The sequence below is a fragment of the Microtus ochrogaster genome, chromosome 4 (genome assembly GCF_000317375.1).
Source record: "Microtus ochrogaster isolate Prairie Vole_2 chromosome 4, MicOch1.0, whole genome shotgun sequence".
In the NCBI taxonomy this organism is placed as follows: domain Eukaryota; kingdom Metazoa; phylum Chordata; class Mammalia; order Rodentia; family Cricetidae; genus Microtus; species Microtus ochrogaster.
In genome coordinates, this window is record NC_022011.1 from 55278799 (window position 1) to 55298962 (window position 20164).

At 34.4% G+C, this 20164-nt stretch overlaps 1 protein-coding gene across 1 annotated transcript in view; it reads right to left on the minus strand.

The window, feature by feature from the left end:
* The window catches only part of Lrp1b (LDL receptor related protein 1B), a 1800012-nt gene that overhangs the window by 128976 nt on the left and 1650872 nt on the right, over positions 1-20164 (minus strand). The window contains exons 67-68 of the mRNA XM_026778709.1: positions 8683-8799; positions 2613-2719 (exon numbers count right to left, since the gene is read on the minus strand). Of these exons, the coding sequence (XP_026634510.1) occupies positions 2613-2719; positions 8683-8799 (224 nt within the window). The remainder of the gene's footprint in view (positions 1-2612; positions 2720-8682; positions 8800-20164) is intronic.

A 20164-nucleotide genomic window follows, 5' to 3' on the forward strand; every position in this document is an offset into this window, starting at 1 on the left:
TGATAGGAACTTGTAAGCAATTGCTTTTAACTACTGAGGCAAAACTTCTCCAGCCACAACTTACATTTTCTGAACAATATTAATATTTTAGCAAGCCCAAGATGACTTTTGTGATTTTTTTAAGTGCTATTATTAATGTATGGATTTTGTGCTTATTTGGTTTCAGTCCATCATAATAACTTACATTTTAGATACTGTACTGGTTCTTGTTGTCACTCAAGAAACATTCAAGCTTGTCTCTATGCCCTGTGCTCACTAGACTTTTAGATATGTGTGTTTACAGTCTAAGACGTTGCTAACATTCCATGTTATGAAATTTTTTTTCAGATCTAAAATTCCACATTCCCCACAGTAGCCCAGTTTCTAATAAGTGATCTGTACAAGTCACTGTGAACACTTACTACTGGATTTCTCTTGGTTGTACTATTTTTGTAGGTAGATAGTTTAGAAAAATAGAAATATTAAATAGGATCTCATATTGCTATTTTTAAATTTAATTTTGTTGCTGTATTTCCTTCCAGTCAACCTAAGATCCATACCCATAGTCCACATGGGGTAAACAGAGAATAAACTCTCTCATGGTGTTCTCTGATCTTATCTATATTGTGGCATATGTTCATCATCATTCCCCAAACACAATACAAAAAAAAAACCTAAACAGATAAAGCAAAAATTTAAAAGATAGTTCTCTATAAGCAACTGAGATATATAATTGACATTAAATTAAGTCAAATCAAGCTTTAAACTTTATTTTGTATTGTTTTGAGGAGATATGTTTAAGAACACATCAACATTGATTATGTATGTATACATAAAAATACAATTCTCCTAACTTTTCTACTTCCTAGTAATAAAATCTTTACGCAACTATCCTTTATATCTTTGTGCTAAGTTCTCCTTTGGATCATTTGCTTCACTGTCTTTTATTAAATAAAATGTTATTGTAGGCTTTAAAGAAAAATAAATAGAATTTGCTGTGGACTACACTGTCTGGAAGGAAAGACCATAATAAAGAATAATTTCCTTAGAGCATTGCTTTGATGATACTTAGTAAATGGAAATATATTTTACCAGGAAAGTACTTGCCCAGGAACTTAGTGAATAAGATGAAAGTTATTAGTAAATATATTTACTCTGACATGAATAATATTTTGGAAAAGATTTACACTAAAATTAAATTTTGTTGTTTTTTATATATTTTGAACATCTAGTAATAACATAAAACAAGAAATCATAAGACTCAAGGAATATGTTTGAAGTACCTGAAGAAAAATAAAAATCAAAAACTTGCCATGGCATCAGTAAGTTGCATAAGATATATTTTTCTGACTTAGGAATGTCTAAGATATTTTTAAGTTATAGATGCAAAATGAGTATGTGGCTCGTTGATGTAAACTAGTCTTCTTGTAGAATCCTAAGAAAGAGTTCAGGTTTTGATTTATGAATAGTCCTTCAATAAAATGGATATTTTCCAACTTCTCTTGAGATACTTTTGCAAAATCTGAGGTTAAGTTTTTGTGTTCTTGCGGTGAAAAATCACACAAAATCTTATTCAAACACCACATTCATACCTGTCATTAGGGTGAATTTTCCAAATGGCAAGGAAATAAAAGTATCTGTCCTTATAAGAGTTGGGGTAGACTGGAAAAGCCATACATTGTGTGCACTGTTGTACAAACAGTAGAGGCAGGTTGTGTTTCTCTCTCAGAAAGGGACTCAGTGGAATACTTAGGGAAGTTAGAAACAGAAACCTCTAAAGCTTTAGGAAGGATCCTCTTCAGTTATTTGATGGAATTGTTTCTAAGAGTAGTAAATGCATGTATTAGCAGATGAGGCAATATGTATCCATAGCAATACTATGTGAGTAAAACAGCAATGACTCGCGAAAGGCACTGAAAACCTTTTCCCTACTTTGCTTACTTACATTCCCTATTTTCCTCTTACATAATGAAAAAAAAAAAACTAAGAAAAATTTTCAAAGTGATCGTTCTTGCACTTGCTTCATATGATGTAATCCAAAAGCTGGTATCATTTCAGTATGATTAGTTTTAAAGTTGCATGGAGTCATGTGATACATAGCAGGGAAGTCTAAACACAATTCAAACTAGCAGAGTTGTCCAGAGAAATTATCAGCTAAAGCATAGGCCTTATAATAAATGGATTGTGATCCATCATCCAAGGAAATCTTGGTTTCATGAAACTCATGGTTTCATGAAAATCGATGACCTACAGTAAAATTTATAAGACTGGAGCCACTAAAGAAAAAAATATTTAAAATACATAAAATATTAGTAAGAGCTATAAATACTCCGGCAAATTTATGAACAAATCCACAAATGGCAAGGACACCAGGAAGAGAATTTTTAAGCATACTATTCCCTGAACAGATATTTAACAGTGGAGAGAAACACACACTATATTTAGTTGTCAGAAGTAGCACAGTTATTCTGTGAGGTCTGTGCAGCGTAACACATAAATTAAAACTATCTTAGGTCATCCCGAGCAGGGTGCACTGCAGAATTCTCCTTGGTCACACTTATTATCTTCAGTGATGATAACCCTGTACAAGACCTGATTTACCTTTTTTTGTGCGTGTTCCCAGAGATCCCTACCTCATCAGAACCATCTGCACAGTCAAACTCTCCATCACACCAAAACCTTGATGAAACACAGTCCCCGTTGCTGCAGAGAAAGTCTTTCATTGTACAGGTCTGGGGCTCTGAAGATAGAAAAAAAAAAGCATGGAGTAAAATTGTATTTTATCATCTGCATTCTGAGCAACATGAGGAGGTGATGAAAAACTGAAAGAGGTTAGGCAAGCAGAGGCAATGAGATAATTTAGGGGGAACCCCCCAAAGGAAGCTATGGAAAAGAATATACTAATTTTCAAATTTAATTTCAAAGTCATTAAAAGAAATTGTTGAAAAATTTGAAAGCTCTAAAAGATAGGCTTTTATTAAATAAAATATAATTTAAAAGTACAATGTAATGTGGAAATTTATATGCTAGAATATTGTGCCATAGTCTTCCATTTAGAGTTTTAAGCTATTTTAATATATTTAATAACCATTTCCTGTCTTTCTATAGCCATTATTATATTTAACAACATGATAGGAGAATAGACTTTTAATTACGTATGGTAGGGATTTTATTTATCTGATTTTGTCATGGAAAATCCAGGGTTCATAGGACAAGAAGGAATATAAGCATAACACTAGGAATGGGTAGGTAGGCTTTCTAAAACTAAAACAACAACAAAAACAGCCTATTTGTTGTTGTAATTGTTACGTTTTGTTCTGTATACATTTTCTGTCAATTTTGATAATTTGCTCACAATTGATTTAATTGTAGTTGGGCACATTTCTTATGGGACTAAAATCAACCAGCATGCCTTAATGGTGTCACTTTAGCCTTAGGGGAAAGTGTTTTGTCCCACTGTCTGATTTCAGAACTTGACTTCTGGAAGTGATCAGTGAGACAGTTGGGTCTCACCCTTCTCCAGTTTGTAGTCTTGGATGAGAAAAGTCAGCCTCTGTTTTCTCTAATCACTGTCTTCTTAAAATGCTTTATTTTAACTTATGGTTTGATTGCATACATCCACTTTCAGGCATTATATGAGTAAATATATTTTAAGCATTTTTCCACTCATTGTCTTTGCATTTGTGGCCCATGCAATAATTTCCTTCTTCTCATGAAAGAGGAATAAATAATAGATATCCAGCCTGAGGAACACGTACATAGAGATGAATGCTCTCCATAATGATGGTGAGAAACAAGCCTTCTGTTGGAAATATCTCTGCTCGAGCTATTCCACAACACAGTCTTGTATTAGACATCACTGTCTATGAGCTATTAAGTCTCTGAGCATTAACAGGGCTTGGCTGGCGTCATAACTCCTACATTTTAGTAATGGGAACTTTGAAGAACTATGGAAATGTCATATGTATCAGTTTTTTCAACTTTAGAATTGATCATGTCTTAGTAAATGATCTTTAGTCTATAAACAAAATACGATTCAGAAGAATGAGAACAAGTAACGGATTGGGCCTAATAGTTTACACCTACAGTTCGAAGTTCGAGTCCAACTTTCGAGTATAGCGAATCATAAGCTAGCTTGCCTTCACAGCAAAGTTTCTCTTAAAGAAAAACAAAATAAAAACAACAAATAAAAACAAGCAAACAAAAACCCCAGGAACCAATATATATATATATATATTGATTACATATATATATATGATTGTTTTATTTTATTTTTTGTGCATTGGTGTTTTGTCACAGAGAGTTGTGAGCTGTCATGTGGCTTCTTAGAATTGAAACTTTGTCCTCTGGATGAGCAGTCAGTGCTCTTAATTGCTAAATCATATTTGCAGGCCATAATGGACAGTTTCCAACAGGACTCTCTGATTCTGTGTTTAGTGGGCATTGTAGTAGCAATGCTTTTTCTTGTTTTTATTCCGTGTATGTGTGTGTGTGTGTGTGTGTGTGTGTGTTTGCGTATAAATAAATATATATATTTCCTTTTCTGAAAATAACTCTGTTGACACTAATAAAAGCAATAACTGCCAAGCATTAATTATCTAATTGCCATTAGACATTATGTAAATTTATTGCTGAGTACTTGCACTAACATACTGCTCAAACCTCAAAGCAACTGTATAATGCATTTACATACTTTTCTCCATGTAATGGAGTAAACTTAGGCATAGAGAGAATTCTAACTTTACTCTAAATGGCAAAGTATTCGAAAGAACTAGTATTCAGTTGAACCAAAGCAGCTACATAGCCAAGACTTGTGTAGTTTACTTTGCTTTCTACAGACTGCAGAAATGATGACAGGAGAGTAGGTAGCTGAATTTCTTTTGCTTGACACATGCCTATCTCTATTTTAATTAATTGTTCTCATCATCACCCTACACAAAAGTTATAATATTGTATTGGACTTTGTAAGCACAAAGAGTTTTATTCTAAGCAAAAAAGAAATGATGATGCAATATATGCAATTTTTAGCAATGATGGCTAACAAAATAATTTTAATTTTAAAAATAGAGATAGAAAGTACAGTTATAACATAAGATAAATGCTTAAAAACTACACAGGAAAATTCACATATATGTGCTTGAAGTGAGCAGGATTCCTTCTGCTTCTGTTATAGCTTGTGTTTACTCTATTTCAAAGCAAACGTATTTCCTATGTGCTAAATTGGCTTCATAGGCTTTGACATATTTTGCTGTATGGAGAGCTGTAAATTGTTGACATAAGATTGTAAATACATTATACTATCTGTTGGAGGCATTTGCTTGGTAGTTATACAGTCAATTTGTTTCATAAAGTCTTTGTCCTAAATTGATAGATTTGTTGCACCAGTAAAGAAGAGAGACTGCTATTTGCTATGAAAATATTTTAATTAACAATGGAAATTCTGAGTAATTTTTGCCATGAATTGAAATTTGTCAGCTCGTATATCTATGAACAGAAACAATGGTAACTCCTCTTACATACATGTGCCATTGAGGATCGGGATGTGTAATATGTTTCTAAACCTCATTTACGTAGCAAAGAACGTTTACTTATCTTAAGATAGCTGAAAACAAATTTTTTTCAAATGAATTTAAACCAGTTACTTTAAAAATTCGAATTGTTTAAAAAATCTTTAAGCCTTTCCGATAAAGTAGAACAGTTTTCAAATTGATGGCCAGGTAGCATTACCAGTGCATATTAGAACTTCAACAGTGGGGAGAATGTCCCTGACTGATAACCGATTTGTAAAGAAAGTCTGAATGCCATCTTTCATATAGAATAACTAAACTGTTGTTCCTATTCTCCCTGTCATATAAACTGTAATCCTATCCCAAGTGTGGATAGGAACCCAGCACATGAACTTCTTACAATGTTTTCTGTAAATCTGCCCAGGTGCCCACCAAGAAGCTTCTGCGGGGTCCATTTCTTTTTTCTGGGAAGATTCCTGGATTTCTAAGTTATTGATGAATCATGGGGGCAGGGCACCACACAGAATGGCTACTTTCTTCAATATTAAGGGAGGCAAAAGCACAGTCTCAGCATTGGAAACTGTAATTAAAACCATCCTTGATGAAACAAGACAGTAAAGTTAAAGAAGGAAATCGACTTTCCAAACCACACATATCACATCATAGCATAGATATGCAATCTCCAGTTTCTCTACTAAGTATCAGTTACTCTATGTTCAGCAAAAGTTATATTAATATGGGTGTCAGTAACTGAGAATTGTTGCATTTATTGTATAGTATATACCATAAATAGTTTGATATAGATTCAATGCTAAGTCTCTAGAAATTCAAATAAACTTCAAGTAGCTTGTCTATATAGAAAACTTTTGATTCTGTAGAACTGTGAGTGTTTGCAATGCTTAAATGTTTTATTCGCTTCTGGTTCTTTCAAAGTAGAATTTTCAAACACCCAAACTTAAAAACTATCTCTGCAAGTATAGACCTCTTTATTTTCATACACATTATGCATTTAACATGATAACCTACTGTAATACTTGTCTTGATATGTATGCTCATCTTGCGTATGTTTTTCTTTTTCTTTGCCCCAACTATAATTAATTCATTCTTGTACAGTGTTATTTCTCCTTTAAAATGCAATATTCCTTGTCTTATTCAGTAAGCGCAGAATAAATATGCTACTATGAGCTTATGTAATTGTCTATTTTAAATGGACATTTTCCTTTCGGCTTTCTAATAGATATGTTTTCAGTGATTAGTGAAGTCTGAATAGTTCTTTGGTCACTGGCTGACTTCTCCATGTCTGAACAATAACACTCATCCACATTGGGAATCCCAGTTGATTTACAGACAAACTATCTTAACCCTCATTCTTCTCTTCTTTTTTTGTATTGAAGCAATAAGACAATTTCTTGCACAATTTCAACAATTCAGTGAACAAAGGTCTTCATTAGCTGGGCCTGGTGGAGCGAGATTATCATGCAAGGTACTCTGGATGGTGATTCAGGAAGTTTACAAATCTAAGGGTTGCTTGGACAACACAGTGAGTATAGGGCCAATTTGGTCAATTTGCAAATTCTACCGCAAGATAAAAATAAAACATGGTAGCAAATTGACCAAGGACACTTAAGTCCCATGATTCAATCTCTATTCACACACAGGAAAGAGGGGAATGCAAGAAGAGTGGAGAAAAGAAGGGAGAAATATCTCCAAGGTTTCTTCTCACCCAGCCTGCTGTCCTCTGTATCCTTCAAAATAGAGTCTTTGCCATCTATATAATTAAGATGAAGCACATCAAGAAAATCTAAAAAATATCTGATGTATCAAGTATGTAAATTCTTGTATTTTAAATTTATTTTTTATTTATGTCATATATCCATCTAATTTTAATATTAGTTACTGGATATATCTGAGAATCTTTTATATAAAGGTGATTTTAACTGTTGATGAAATGAGTCTAACAGTCTCATAAATCCATGCAATAATCTTTACATTTGTAAACAATGACCCGTTAGGATTATGTATATAAAAGTGAGAGCTTGCTATGTGCTGCCACAGTCAGATATCTCCAATAATTTGTTTTTGTTTTTGTTTTTTTATTGTTTTTGTTTTTGTTTTTCGAGACAGGGTTTCTCTGTGGTTTTGGAGCCTGTCCTGGAACTAGCTCTGTAGACCAGGCTGGTCTCGAACTCACAGAGATCTGCCTGCCTCTGCCTCCCGAGTGCTGGGATTAAAGGCGTGCGCCACCACCGCCCGGCCATCCCCAATAATTTGATTGTCAGTCACGGGTGTCATTTCTGCAAAAGTTATTGAGACATTAACACATGTTGTGCAGGATGAATATCTAAATGATTCACTCCACCAGCTACATGCCTTCATATAATGTATTGCTGTGTAGATTATGGCAGTGTCTTCTGGGAATGATTGCTCTTAACAGATAATATTACTGATATCTATCTGCATCAAAACTTTTTAGGAAGGAGAAAAATATAGATACTTAACGAATATAATTTGGTTATTTTCTCATTTTATCATGGTGATATCGCTTTTTACTTATACATAAAAGCAGTGATAAGAATTTTACTGAGGAATAATGCTTAAAGACAGATACTCTTAGTGATAAGATATAATTATTGGATAATTATTGCTTTCAAATTTATTGTATAAAAGTTCAGCAGGCAGGTGCCATCAGTGTTATTCTATTTTCTGAGAAAAGCATTCTGAATGCAGATGGTGTTCACTACTCCAGAGAGGATAAATGATAACTCACTGAAAGATGCTCATGGGTGAATTTGTAGTGTGAACGGATTGAGGCAGAAATGGAATGAATAGCATCCGTTAAAAATGATATGTGTTGTGCTGACTGCACATCAGTCAGCTCATTGTATGAACTTGCATCAAGGGCTTTCTTCATGGCATACTAATGGGCTGTATTAAACCTCCTGATACTCTTCTACCAATTCTGCAAGCAGAAAGAAAATAACTCCCAGAGTAAGCGGCCCAATCATTTTGCCCTTTAAGAATCAGGCCAATTTATTCTGCACATTCTGACCAAATGTGAATATATGTATAAAAATGTGAACGTCGGGACAGAGGGGTCCAAATTTTGCTTTAACAGAAATAAGAAAAAAAATGCCGTCCTGCTTGTTCATTGAATGGAATGTCAGGCATGGAAGGTCATGAGGCAAAATTTACTTACTGCAGTTTTCTTCATCAGAATTATCGCTGCAATCATTCTGGCTATCGCATCGCCAGTGATCTGGTATACAGTTGTTGTTCTTACACTGGAATTCATGAGGTCCACAAGTCTTTTTGTCTGCAATGAATGAACCTGAGTTTACATGGTTGGCTTCCATTATGACATCCTTACAATAGCCTAACTGCTATGTCAGTGCATGCCATATCACATCTCAGGAATTTCTATTCAGTTACTGACTGAGAAGTATTCCAAGGGGAAAATGAACTCAAGTTTTGAGTCCACTTGGCCCTTTGCACTTGTTCCATATTATCATTGGAGAATTAAAAAGCAATTAAACCAACAAGTGATGTGTGCAGTAGTATTGTCAAAATTGTCCCAAACTATACTTCTCTTTCTGCTTCTACGCATAGAAACAAAATAAATTATTGTAATATCACTGAGCATTTATGTTGTCCTGTTTCACAAAGAGCTTATAAATATATGTTATCTATGTATAACAATCTGCTCATCAATGTTTCATATTTTCCCTGCTGCTAGTTGCATGTTATTGGTCAGTCCTGGCTATGGTTCACTCATAAATTGTATATTATGTAGGTTGGATGTGCATTATTCAAACAGTTTAGGATAGGAAGCATTTTATGGTTCCAAAGTTTTCAGATTTTTACACCCATGTAAACATTATGGAGTATTTATTGGATGACTACCAAAGGAAAATACAATTCATTTATTTTACATAATATATTATATAATATTGACAATATATACCATATAAATGTATAGTATATACCATATAGTAATATATGCCATATATTAATAAAATATCACATCTATATTTATATATTATATATAAACAAGAATTTATACAACTTCTTCAATGCTCCCATGCTGTGACCTGAGTCTGCATATATAGTATATAAATGTAGTAAATATATAATATATAAATAAAACATATATTGATATATAATTTCTTGCAAAACAAGATTTTATAAAACCTTTTCAATGTTCCTATGTTGTGACCCGAGTCTAACACATGTAGTTAGGTGTGAAGTTCTCTTCTCTTGGCAACAAAGTCATGCTCATAATCTTTTAAGGACTGAACCATTTCAGAACTTAGTCTTTCAAATGGGATGCTCAACTTATATCAATGCCTCTTAGTATGTGTGCAAAGCAGGAATATTGAAAAGATTTCATTCTACACAAATCTTCATACAATTCCCTGAAGTCTAAGGAGAATTATTAACAAGGCTTTGTACATTAAATCAACAGAAACTCTTTCAAGTTTAGGACTCCAATGAATTTTCAGTATTAGTGAATGGCATGCTAAATACTAGAAAATATCTACTTTTACTCCTGATTTGGTACTATATGTAAGTTCAGATCAAATTAACATGAAAAATTAAGCAATAGAAACATAAACTGAAATGAGAGTTTCTACACTTCTCTAGTGTCAATCTAACTATGGACAACATCAACTTTAAACTTTCACTTCTCTTTGTAGAATCTCTTAGAATTGCATCTAATGTTGGTTATGATTTAGCAGGATTGGATTGCTTTCCCCTGTTAATGGGGATTAAACTCACATTTCTAATGAACTGTGTGGTGATAATACTGCCCTTGATCAGTGGCTTAGACTGACTACATATGTTCTTAAGGGTCAAGATACAAATTCAATAACAAAATTATAAACTGAAATCCCAGTTTAGGAATATTTTTCTTTTATACATGCAGATCAACTTCTCAGACATAGTTAAATTAGGGATATGATATGTTCCTGGAAAAATTCACCCACTGAAAGCTTGGGGCCCCATCTAGTGTAAATATTGCCATGTGATTGTGTCCTGAGTGTGCCAAACTTATCATCAGCAGTGACTGTAGCTAAAGGGTTGTTAGGAATTGGGTTCTTTTTGGAGTGAATTGGTCACTACAATCCTAAAAAGTATATTTTGTCCTCAGCATCTTCCCTGAGGGGTCTCTGTACAGCAGGAGGTGAGCAGCTTGGCTTATTCCTTTAAATTCTTCCTTTATGTTCTCACATAAAGAACCCTTGGATCTAGAAGCAATAGAACTGCATTCTGAATCTTTTTTTTGTCTTTTATGTGATTAATGACTGATATTGTGTCATAGCCATGAAGAACAGAGTTGCATAGCCACATCTGAGTTGGACAGGGAATCTTACATTTTCAGACTATTAAAATAAGTGAACTGAAAGTAACAGTAGTTACTTGGTGATGGTTGCTATTCTGTATTCCAAAAGTGCACAGTGTAAACTTTTAACTCCAATTGATAGTGAAAAGCAAAGTGATTTAGGCATAATTTAGAAAATTAAATAGTAAATATCTGTTCTGAACTCAGCCCAGCTCCTAGCTAGGCATTTTAATAAACGCAATCACTCTCAATTCCCATTATATCTTAATGAATGATTATTGCATTTATTTAAAGAAAGGAGAAACATAAACATCAGAAAGTTTAAGTAATTTCTTCAATCTTACAGAGGAACTCAATAACGAAACGGGAGTTTATATTATGCTAGTGCTCTGAAGCAGTGTACAGAAAGAATTCTCGTGACAGAATTTAAATGCAATTCTCTTCCGAAAAAAAAAAGACTGCCTATATTTCCTTCCTACACTTCCTGTTTGCCTTCTAATGATTACTCAGAAGTTAACTTATGCCAGCAGTAGGAGCTATACTTGGTGCTTTATATTATGTTTTTCATAGTTTATTTATTTAAAGACTAATTTATAATCTGAAGAATAACAATACAGTATAATACAAACATTAGTTGATAGTGAAATAAACAACTAATATTGGGATTTAATTAATGACTAAAAATTGAAATTTGGTACGCAACAATTCAGTCAAATATTTTTTTGTCAATAAAAAACTCCTCTAGAATGCAGCCCTAGATAAACATTAATTTTATTTGACTCTTAACATACATTGTTTAAATTATTTTAGGTGATGTTTTGAAAATGCATGTAACTTTAGAAAAGATCAGAATCAGAAGGAAAATTTCCAACGTGACCTAAATTTTTTTCAGCAATTCCAGGAAGGTCCACTCTTGACGATGAGAATATGAGAGTAGCCTAATTCTAAGGTACGTTAGTGATTTCTGAGTTTCTCAAAAGCAATTTAAATTCATTTTTATATTATTTTATCAAAATTATTATTTGAGATTAATTTACAAAATATATCTCGTTAGTGGAATTTCCACTGAAGGCATGTAAAATTATATTGGGAAAGATGAACTGATTTATGTAAAACTATATAAATTTTATTTCCAAGTTACTTAATTTTAGCTATGAGATTACATGAAAATCATGTAAACACTACTATGTAGCCTTGTAGAACATTTAAAATATCCCGTGATTGGGTGTACTACAGCACACATGTATATGTGCCAGGTATACTAGTTATATTTCTCTAATTTATTATTGGCGTGATAAGGCATATTATAAAAGCAACTTCAGTAATGAAAGGAAGATTTGCTTGACAAACTGTATGAGGGTATAATCCATGATAGGGATGGTAATGTAGGTGAGACATGAGACATCTGATCACAATGTATGTGTAGGTAGGAAGCAGAAAGCAGTAGATGATGGTGTTTGGTGTTTGGTGATAGCCTTCTCCTTTGTATGTATTCTAGAATCACAGACCATGGAATGACATCCCTCATATAAAGGGTGATTGTTTGAATTTCCATTAAGCCATTCTAGAAAATCCCACAGAGAGAAGCCCAAAGGTTTGTATCCTAAGTAATTTTAGATATTTTCAAATTTAAATAAATATTAAAATTACAAACCCCCTCTTAAACACATTATTATTAAACGTTAAATTCTTATCTCCATAAGTGCATGGCCATCCTATTATACAAAATATATTCAGTCTAATGTTGAAAGTCCCAATAATCTTTGAGAGTGAATATTTAAAAAAAAATCTCAAAATTCTCTTCTGCAAATCAAGTAATCTTTTAACTGTGACCCTTATAATACCAAAAGCATGTTAGAAAGACCTGGTACACAATAGCACACAGTAACTTTCCATCCTAAAAGGGAATATTGGTAACACAGCAAGAAAAAGCCAGATCACAGGATAGCCTAATCTGAGAGGGAAAAAGCCAGCTGCAGCTGCGTGTGTTGCAGATGGGCCTGGTGATGGAATCAGACCTTTGAGGGTAGGTACATCTGTTTGTGCTGAATCTGACATACATTCTCCTTCTGTCATTCCCTAATTGTGTCATTCTGTCATTCTCCCATTCTCTCTGTCTCTCAACAGCTCTGTATCTCAGTCTCTGCCTCTCTGTGTCTCCCTCCCTGTTCTGTCTCTTTCTTTCATCAGTTGTACTTCATAGAACCAGGTTATCTCATATATCCGAAACTCCTAGCGTTTTCAATATCCTGGGCTCTTTTCTGTATTATAGGCTACAGCTTTGCAGTTCCACAGTATGGCATTTATTCAGGTTCCCACTGCCCCAAACACACTGTATAACCTCAACAGGAAACCATGCTTAAGCCTCCATGCTCTGTTTTCATTTGCATCTTCATTCTTACAACATGAGTAAGTACCTTTTGGATGTTGTGCAAAGTGTTCCTTCAAGACCCTGAAGGTCTGTTCCATTAGTTCCATCAGTCTTGGGTTTTGCTGCCCGGGAAACATTCCTCTAGGTATCTGGTAAGGGACAGTTCTTAGAGCAGAATCCCCAGTTTATGGGTTTTTGTTTGTTTATTTGTTTGTTTTTACATTTCATTTAAATTTCACGTTGGAGCATTCTCTTCCTTTTTCCTCCCTTACCCTCGTCTCCTCTCCCCTCCACTTCTTCCTGCCATCACTTCTCTCTTTCTGATACAAATATCTAAAGCATTTTAATTTCTTTTGCCCATAAAACACAAATTTCCATTTGTCTTGGTAACTTTGGCATTTGGGTTTTTTATGATTATAATATAATTACACCCTTTTCCCATTTCCCCTTCTCTTTTCTTCCTCCAAGCCCTTGCATGTTACTTTCACCTTGGGACTTTTTAAGTTTATGAGCTCTTTTTAATTGTTGTTGCATGCACACCCACAATATATCTAAATTTATATCTATATCTCTCTATCTTTTTATCTACCTATCATCTATCTATCTATCTATCTATCTATCTATCTATCTATCTATCTATCTATCTATCTATCTATCTATCTATCTAATAAAGCTCGTTTAGTACAATGTATATCCTCCACATAAACTTTGTATATATACAAACTATAAACTTTGTATTTGTTTTCAGTGTTGGTGTTTTGGTATTGGATAATCAACTGGAGTTCCTTTGCCACTGGAAGCTTACTCCTTCCACAACTACTCTCAGAATTCCTTAGTTGCCTATAGTTTTACCTGTTTGGCTACCTAAACAGGAATGACATTAAGGATAAAGCACCTGAGACTTCAGCCCTAGACAAAAACTACAAGAGTCCTAATCATTTTTTAACAATTGCAAGTGTTTCTTCTGCCCCATCAGGTCTGCAACTTTTCAGTAGCTTGCATTTCTTTTCTTACCCAAACATCAACACTTCGATGTCTTTTTTGTCCCTTTCACTGTGAAGGAGAATACAGCCAGCAGCCATGTCATGGTTTGAATGCCCTCAGGGGCTAGAGATTCCTTTCACTTTACAACACTTTTGAATTAAGTCTCAATTAGTTCACAACAAGGAACAATAAGTTCATATTTTTTTTTGCCTGGACATAAATCAAATGGCCTATATTCCATTTTCCAATAAAAATTTGTTCTTTGACAGCTTAAGAGTTGGGCCTTCACTGCTCTGACTTCTTTGTGTTTTCTGGTTTTCCAGACTCCAAAGATAACAACCACTAGTTTCTGCTTACATAATTCTAGGGCTTCAAACCTTTTTCCATATTGATTCCTTAAATAAGTTCCAGAAACCTACAAACAACAAATTAATCACAGTAACTCCCCTGACTTCATGGTACCTGTTTTCTGTATTAATTATTTGCTCTGTCAAAGGATCTTACATTTAACTTTAAGGAAGAAAGGGAAGTATATTTTGGTTTCACAATCCATCAAGGCAAAGAAAGCATTCTATTAAGAGTGGGCATCAGCTCATCATCACATTGCACCTAAGTTCTAGAAATAAAAGAATGAATGTTGGTGCTGAGCTAGCTTTCTCTTCATTTATACAGTTCAGATGACTAGGCCACGAAATACACTATTTATATTTAGGTGCCCCTTTTCACTTAAATGTGCCCAAAGAAGAAAATTCTCTCCAGACATTCTCCAAGCCTTGTATCATAACTGACTCTAAATACTGTCAAGTTTAACAATAAATATTAAGCAATGAGGAAACTAAAAATTTGCCCTTCCCAAACCTTCTCTCATACCAGAAATCATAGTCACTAGAATGGGACCCAGATAATACCACTATTTACTAAATACAGCTTGGTGATTTTATTAAGCAAACACTGAGGAGAAAATAATACACATGCACCTACAAGCATACACACACACATTTCACACTACAGTACTCCAGACTATCATCAATTCTCACTACATCCAGTGTTTTATCATAATTAGAAGAATAGAATGGTAGTATAATAAAGACGTTCCCCAAATTTTAAAAATGCGGTAATTATTTTATCTTTGTTCATAATGATAACAATGATAAAATAATTACCACATTTTAAATTTCTTAAAGGTTTTCTCATAAACAAGGAGGTACTGCTACAAATACGATCACTCAAAAAGGTAAGGTCAGGGATCCTCTCTATGCACTCTAACACTGGATTAATTTTTGCATATGTATACTTCTAGGAAGAGATAAAAGAAGTTAATGATTGCCAGGCGATGGTGGCGCACGCCTTTAATCCCAGCACTCGGGAGGCAGAGGCAGGCGGATCTCTATGAGTTCGAGACCAGCCTGGTCTACAGAGCTAGTTCCAGGACAGGCTCCAAAGCCACAGAGAAACTCTGTCTCGAAAAAAAAAAAAAAAAAAAAAAAAAAGAAGTTAATGATTGTATAATTATGTCTCTGGAAGAAAGAACTAGAGAACTGTCCTGTCAACAACATTTAGAGAGACATATAAGTATCTCTTTAGAGACAAAGGAGTCTACCGATGATAGAAGAGCTGTATGAACAAATAAAAGGAGTAGAATATGAGAGTCATTCATATTTAAAGGATATTTATATATATTCTCATAAGGAAAATTACAAAACATTACAGAAAGAAACTGAACAACTTCTAAAAAATATAAAGTCACGGTCTTCAGTGATTTGAACTCTCAGTTATTATACTGACCACTTTCTCTCACTTTATACACAGTTGGTTCACTAACCACGGCAATCCCATTACTACCTTTAAAAAGATAGATATTATTACAATGATATAAGAAAGTATCAATGATAAAGAATAATTAAATCATCTTGAGAACACAGGAGAACCTTTAAATATGTTTTAAAGAAATGTTATACGCCGGGCGGTGGTGGCGCACGCCTTTAATCCCAGCACTCGGGAGGCAGAGGCAGGCTGATCTCTGTGAGTTCGAGACCAGCCTGGTCTACAAGAGCTAGTTCCAGGACAGGCTCCAAAACCACAGAGAAACCCTGTCTTAAAAAACAAAAAAAAAAAAAAAAAAAAAAGAAATGTTATAAAACTATGGTAACTGTAGGGATATAATATTAAACAAATGGCTCCAGAAGTAAAACACCTAATCCCAACAGATTCCAATGACAATCCCTAATCAATTTCCTAGTAAGATGAAATTCTGAATAAGTACTACTGAAATTATAAACATACTTCAATTACACCTTAATCTATATTTAAATTATGCTTAAATGATAATAATACTAATACAAAATTTATGGATTATAATAAATACTTTTATAATCTTTTTGGAGGTAAGAGTTCCAGAGAAAGACCTCAGCAACCAGTAACAATAGAAAAAGTGGAAAACTGGTTTGCTAAACAGTTTTATGTTGACTTAACATAAGCGAGGGTTATTGTGAATGAAGGAATACCAAATAACCACTTTTTGATGATTATTATTGTCTGTGTGTGTGTATATATATATATATATATACTTGGTCCTTACAAAATACACATAAGTGTTTTTGTATACATACATATACACATGCAAGTATATATGGAGATATGTCTAAAATGAAATTAAGACACTTGGAATTATCTTTAAAGAACCATAGACTAGCAAAATTCCAGTCCAGGCACCAGAAACATTCTTCCAAATGGTTGGTCAGAATAGTTCAATTTACTTACAAACAGTATAGATTATTGCTATAGCCCTTTGTTGCCTATCAGGGCTGTATGTGGACCACTATTATTGAAGATGCTGTATACTTAGGATACAGAGCTCATATGATCTCAGATGATCTTCTCAGCAACATCTTTTCTGAGTTCTAGTTTGTATGCTTTGAGAAAATACCAACAAGCTACTAAAGGAGAAAAAGAACACAGTTCTACCCAAGCTGTCACACCTATGAAACACAGCAATTACTGACATAAAGATGTAATGTGGGACACTCACACGTTGGTGGCAACCAAAACTTTCTAATTAGACTTACGGCTCATTCAGCAACAGGAGAATCATTCTTGGTACTGGACAACCAGGCAGCTTCTCTGGGTTATTGAAGTCATGGATCTTAGAAGAGAATCTACTGATAACACTTTTTAGACTCCCATAAATCCCTACTATATGCTAAGTCTTGTCCTTATAAGCAAAGATAAATGTAGCTACCATCCCTCATAAAAGAAACTTCTATTTTCAACAAATGGAGATCATCACAGAAAACTACAATTGATTAATGATTGATGTCGGTGGGCCCACCTCACTGAGAGAAGTGTCACAACTGAGTAAGTAGATTTGAAGCTATACGAAGGAAGGCCGAGAAGTCATGTAAAGCAAGCCACTAGTCAATGTGCCACTTTGACTTCAACTTCAGAAAGTTTGATTTTCTTGGATGATGGACAAGTTATAAAATAAACTAAACACTCCAATCTCAAGAAATTCTAGTTATGCCATTAATTGTCACCAGGAGTAGAATATTGTTGTGACAGACCTGACCATGTTTTTGGGAGAGGATTTTAGTAGTATCTGAACTTGGGGCTAGAAAAACCATTGAGTGCTCATAGCTCAGTGGCCTGTTCTGTGGAAGCTTGGAAGATATGAAAACTGAATTAGTGCAGCTGGTGGTTTGGCATGTGAATTTTAGAGGAAGTTTGAGAGTGCCTCAAAGACACTATCTGGGATGGTTGTTTTATAGAGAGAATTAAGAATGACTAAAGTGAAATATGTCCTTTGCAGGGACAATTGATGCTGGCTCAGTGGAACGGAGAAGTAAGTAAGGCCGATTTGAACATATGGTCTACATGAAATACTGTGCTACAACCTTTAAGATAACAATTTTCTAGAACACTTAAGATTCCTGTTGGTGATTGTTTACCTCTGAAAATTAACTTCATGTTAACTTCTCATCAATTGGGATAATATTATTCAATGAGCATTTTGGTACACATCCCCCCCCCCCAAGGGCGTAGGAGAATGCATAAATGTTATAGAAGATGAGAGGAACAAATCTAGTTAGAGCTGGTCTATCTGGGATCCAAGTACTTCTGTTTTGTTTTTGAAATTTTATTTTTTTCCTTATTAATCCAAGAAGAATCAAGGGACTCTTAAAAGTAAGACAAATTACAAATAGATTAATTCCTTGATGAAGAGGAGAATTAGGAACAAGCCAGCTCTGGAGAAACTCCAATAATGACACTCTCTAAATTGTATGTCATTTTGATGTAATTGTCAGGGGAAAGTTTCCAAGTTTGCATTATCCACATTTAGAAAGTGTCAAATTGAATTCTGCAATGCTATCACTCTTGACAAGTATCTGTCTTCATCTTTATTTTTAAAAATTTGTATTGCAACATTATGCTTACGAACTAGGGGTGGGCAAAAGGAAGTTACTTGTATTTTCATCTTTTGCCTCTGTATTGTGTCTACAAATCCTGGCTACTCCACTTGTCTTCCTTTGCTCAAAAGAATCTGTAGACTTAAAAATTTTAAGACATATTTTATGAAGAGAATTATATTTCTGGATCAGCTTGAAGAGGAATCAAATTTCCACAATACAGAAGGATAGGGTTTTATTTAGAGTCCTCAAAGAACATCAGTTACAGATTCAGGTAACAATGTTCTAGTAATTCCATCTTTGTCTATTCTACAAGCTAATGGATAAAGTTTACCTAAAGCTTTCCATGTACTTATTTTATTTTCTTTTAAAACAATAAATCTATTTTGAGGCAATTAAAAAGTGAGCCTATATTTTTAAATGGTCAGTTTGTTGCAGCTCTCCAGTATGTCTGATTCTGACAGTCAGAAGTACACCCTGAATACACATTTTTGAAGAATAGGTTTTAATTTTAATCACAGCAGAGTGGGTACAGCAAAACCAAACAGAAGCAACCGGAATGTGAAAGACTTGACAGACATTTTCCTAGTTAATAACCTACAGACTGTCATATATACACAGAAGGTGCTCTAATGTTTTGTGAAATAGTTTTTTCCTCTACTTTAACATGAACACTGAAAATATGTACATATTGAACCTAAAACCTGGCTTAAATATGAACTCATGATTACTGAGCAGTAGTAATAACATAGTCACTTAATAAGCACCTGAAAAATGGTAGATATATATTTTAGTACATTTTATCAGTGTGTGTCAAGTTAAAGAGGGTTGAAAGTGATATTTATCTAGAAATTGTGAAAATACAGGTCTGATTCAGTCTTGACTATCTGTTGGCATGCTACAGTTCTGCTACACCCTCACAGTGTGTCTTTTTTCTAATAATTTTTTATTACTTTATAAATAATACCATTCAAAATTTCTACTTCCTCCTCTTTTCCCACTTTTCTCCCTTTCCCCCTTCCCCATCCCCCACACCCCATCAAGTCCTAAGAGAAGGCCGGGTACCCTGTCCTGTGGAAAGTCCAAGGCCCTCCCCTCTCTATCACCCACTGAGACAGTGTGCCTGAGCTAATGGGAGCTCACCGAGTCCAGTTGGACTGGGACTGAATGAGCATGGGACCAAACTGGACCTTCGGAATGTAGCTGACAATTGGGGCAGACTGAGAAGCCAATGATAAGGGCACTGGAATTTGTCTCTACTGCATGTACTGTTTTTTTTTTGGGGGGGCCCTATTCTATTTGGATGCATAGCTCAGAGTGTATCTTATGTGTTAAAGTTTGGGTGTAAAGTGTCCCCACTAGGTTCATCTGTTAAAGGCTTGCCTTCTGGCTGGTACACCTAATTGTCCCTGGGGGAAAAAAAAAAACTAACAGTGAGAGCTTACTTGCATAAGGATAAATTCCCTGAGGTATTCATTATTTGATGAGATTATTGGAAAGGAATAGAAAATTTGGGATGTAGAGCAAACTTGGATGAGTCTCTCTCTCTCTCTCTCTCTCTCTCTCTCTCTCTCTCTCT